We start from the raw sequence: 3,222 nt of genomic DNA, 5'->3' as shown, positions 1-3,222 counted from the left end.
AGATCCAAAAACATTTTATTACAGGACTGTACAGCCACAACTGGTGGAATGTAGGTATGTTTTTTTTAAAAAAAAGTAAGTTCACAAAACTGTATTCATCCTCAGTTAGTTTCACAATTCTATGGTTTTGGATGATCTCAATTTTACTTTTTAAAAAAAAAAGCTTTCATCCTGAAAAGACAGCTGTTTTACCCTCTCCGCCAGCTCACAAAGTGAGGCAGTTACTTCGAGCCTGTAGACAGGAGAGCAATCAGCCCAGATGAAGCACAGATGGACAGGATGTAGTTTCTGGAAGCAGAGTTAAGGAAATACACATTTCACACAACTGAACATTCCCAAGTTATTTCGGGGTCACATTTCACTCGCCTAACCCAATATACCTAGAATTAATCCACCCATAACAGCAAAATAATGTGTTGCATTAGTTTTGTGAACCCCATGTTTGTTTACACCAAGGTTACGTATTAAAAAGGATACACAGTTGGGTTGAAATTCTTCAGCAAAAAGAATGAAGCTACGATCACCAAAACCAGAAACAACGTGTTGTTGTAAAAGATGGAGAAGGTCGTGGCTTCGTAGTCCGCCACTTCGTTTTTCTTCCAGAGAATTCTATTGTAGAAAGGAGACAAGATTTTTATGCATTCTGACTTGCCTTGGGAAAGAAACCATAGAATTGTGGAGTCCTGTAGCTCTCAGTGGTTAGAGCACTCGCTTTGCAAGCGAGAGACCTGGGTTCAATTGCAGGCAGAGTGAAACCTTGGGCAAGTTTCCTTACCCCACACAGAGCCTAATAATAACCCCTCCAAAACCAAAAACAATAATAAATTGGTCATTTTCAATCCATGACTGTTTGTGGGACATTCCTGTGTGCAATTGGCTGCCGCGTTTCGCCCACAAATGTACAGTCAATTCACTTACAGTATATTCTGTGAAGCGCTTTGAGACGTCTCAAAGATGTGAAAAGCGCTATATCAAATGCCAGGATTATTATATTATATTATAAAGAGATGGGAGGAAATAATGGTCATAAAAAAATGACTGTTTCTGCACAAATGCATTTGAAATGAATGTTGTTTTAATATTTTGCTCCAGTAACTGAAGATTAGCACCTCAACAAACAATTCAGAAATGTTTTCCTTCAAATGCCAATTTGTCCAGCTTCTAAAACAATAACAAAAAATAAATAATCCTTGCATATCATATAGCGCCTTTCACGTCATCAAGACGTCTCAAAGTGCTTCACAGGATATTCTGTAAAGTGGATTGACTGTATATTTTGTGAGCAAAATGTAGCTGCCAGCTGTGGATAGCAGTGTCCCACAAACAGTCATGGAGTGAGTGACCAATTTTTATTTGGAGGGGTTGTTGGGACAGGACACCGGGAGAAACTTCCTTCTCTTTTTGAATAGTGCCATGGGATCTTCAATGTATTAACTACCAAAGTAAAATACATCTTACCGTTCATCCTTTTCCTTTCGAGACATTTTCCTGTTATCAGCCTCTGACAGTTTCCGAGTGACCTCCTTGGAAACAGCATCTTCCCTTTTCTGGGCTACCCTGGATTATACAAACAAAGCTGTGTAAAAACTATGGAGCTGATTAGATCACGTTTACCATTGTACACATTACAATTCTCGGAACTTACTTGTGTTTCAGGACAAACTTGACATTTTTGTAAGCAAATGCTACAAGGTAGGTACTGACGAGAGTCATCACACAATACAGAACAGCAGACTGGACAAGATCCATGTGCCAAATCCTCCAGTACAGCCCTGCAAATAAAACACAAAATCACATTGATCAGAACTACTTTAAAAAAAAAGGCAGTTTAACTATATGGTCAATTCGCTTTACGGTACGTTCTGTGAAGCGCTGTGAGACGCGACAAGACGCTGTGTCAAAATGTAAGGATTATTATTATTAATTACGATAGTGATTGAGTGTGGATCAGCCGGTGGGGTCGGAGGAAGGTAACTGATGACGGTCTATGAAGTTGGTGATGAAGACTGGGAGAGAGAGAGAGAGAGTGTTGGTGTTGGGGGGGGGAGGGAGGGGGGGGATGAGGCCCCGACTCCTGCTCTCGAGTGCCACATCACCATAGTGACGGCAGGACGGACGGTCCCCCCTACCCACACGGGCCTTACACCGTATATTCCCGCGAAGCGCTCGGAGACGTCTCGACGACCTCTGGTAATGCCAGGATTGTTATTTTTATCATCGTTACACACGAACACACACTCTCTCTCTCTTTTAACTCTTTCCCTCTCTCCCCCCCTTCCACCCCAACACTCTCTCTCTCTTTTAACTCTTTCCCTCTCTCCCCCCCTCCACCCCAACACACTCTCTCTCTCTCTCTTTTAACTCTTTCCCTCTCTCCCCCCTCCACCCCAACACTCTCTCTCTCTCTTTTAACTCTTTCCCTCTCCCCCCCCTCCACCCCAACACACTCTCTCTCTCTCTTTTAACTCTTTCCCTCTCTCCCCCCCTCCACCCCAACACTCTCTCTCTCTCTTTTATCTCTTTTCCTCACACACACACACACACACACCTACATCCCCACCATTCACAACTCCCCCCCCACACACCCCCACATCCCCCCCCAACTATAAAGCGGGCAGACAGACCCCCCCACAGCCTCTCCAGGGCCAGGGAGAGGATGTTAGGGTCCCCTCCTCCATCCCAACATGGCGGCCCCCCCATCCCCTCCCTCTCTCTCTCCCTCTCTCTCACTCACAGATCGGAATGGCCGACACGATGAAGGCGTTCCCGTAGAAGAGCGCCGAGGACTTGGCCGACACGTTCCTGCTGAAGTCCTGGAGCAGTAGGTCCTCCTCGGATTGCTGTTTGCTGCCGCCGCCGCCTTTGGGCGCCATCTCTTCCCCTCTCGTCGCTCGCTCGCGCTGCCGGACTGGGCCTCCACGTCACCGGGCCCCGCGCGCGCACGCGCGCCGCCGACCCTTCCGGGAGGACTCGCCGGAGGACTCGTCAGCACAGAGCCGAGCAATGCCCTCCCTCCCGCCCGACAGCCAATCACCGCTCCGTAAAACCAACCCCATGACCTCCCCCCCCTCCCCCCTCTCTCCGCTCGCGCCGCCGCCGCTGAAGCTCACGAGAGCGCCGCCATCTTTGATGCTGGCAGAGCAGAGGTAAGAGTGCCAGGATGCCCCCCCCTCTGCCCCTCTCCCCTCTCTCTGGGGGTGTTTTGCCCCCACGGTCCTGGGC

At 47.8% G+C, this 3,222-nt stretch overlaps 1 protein-coding gene across 1 annotated transcript; it reads right to left on the bottom strand.

Moving 5' to 3' along the window:
- ssr3 (signal sequence receptor, gamma) lies at window positions 1-2,902 on the bottom strand. Its single transcript, NM_001293012.1, is given in 5 exon segments — window positions 1-288; window positions 478-609; window positions 1,459-1,557; window positions 1,646-1,772; window positions 2,735-2,902. Coding segments are annotated over 5 exon segments (564 nt in total). The 5' UTR covers window positions 2,874-2,902; the 3' UTR covers window positions 1-221.
- Between the last annotated feature and the right edge of the window lie 320 nt (window positions 2,903-3,222).

This window comes from Callorhinchus milii, unplaced genomic scaffold (genome assembly GCF_018977255.1).
Source record: "Callorhinchus milii isolate IMCB2004 unplaced genomic scaffold, IMCB_Cmil_1.0 Scaffold11, whole genome shotgun sequence".
NCBI classification, from domain to species: domain Eukaryota; kingdom Metazoa; phylum Chordata; class Chondrichthyes; order Chimaeriformes; family Callorhinchidae; genus Callorhinchus; species Callorhinchus milii.
This window is presented reverse-complemented; position numbering and strand designations above follow the sequence as displayed.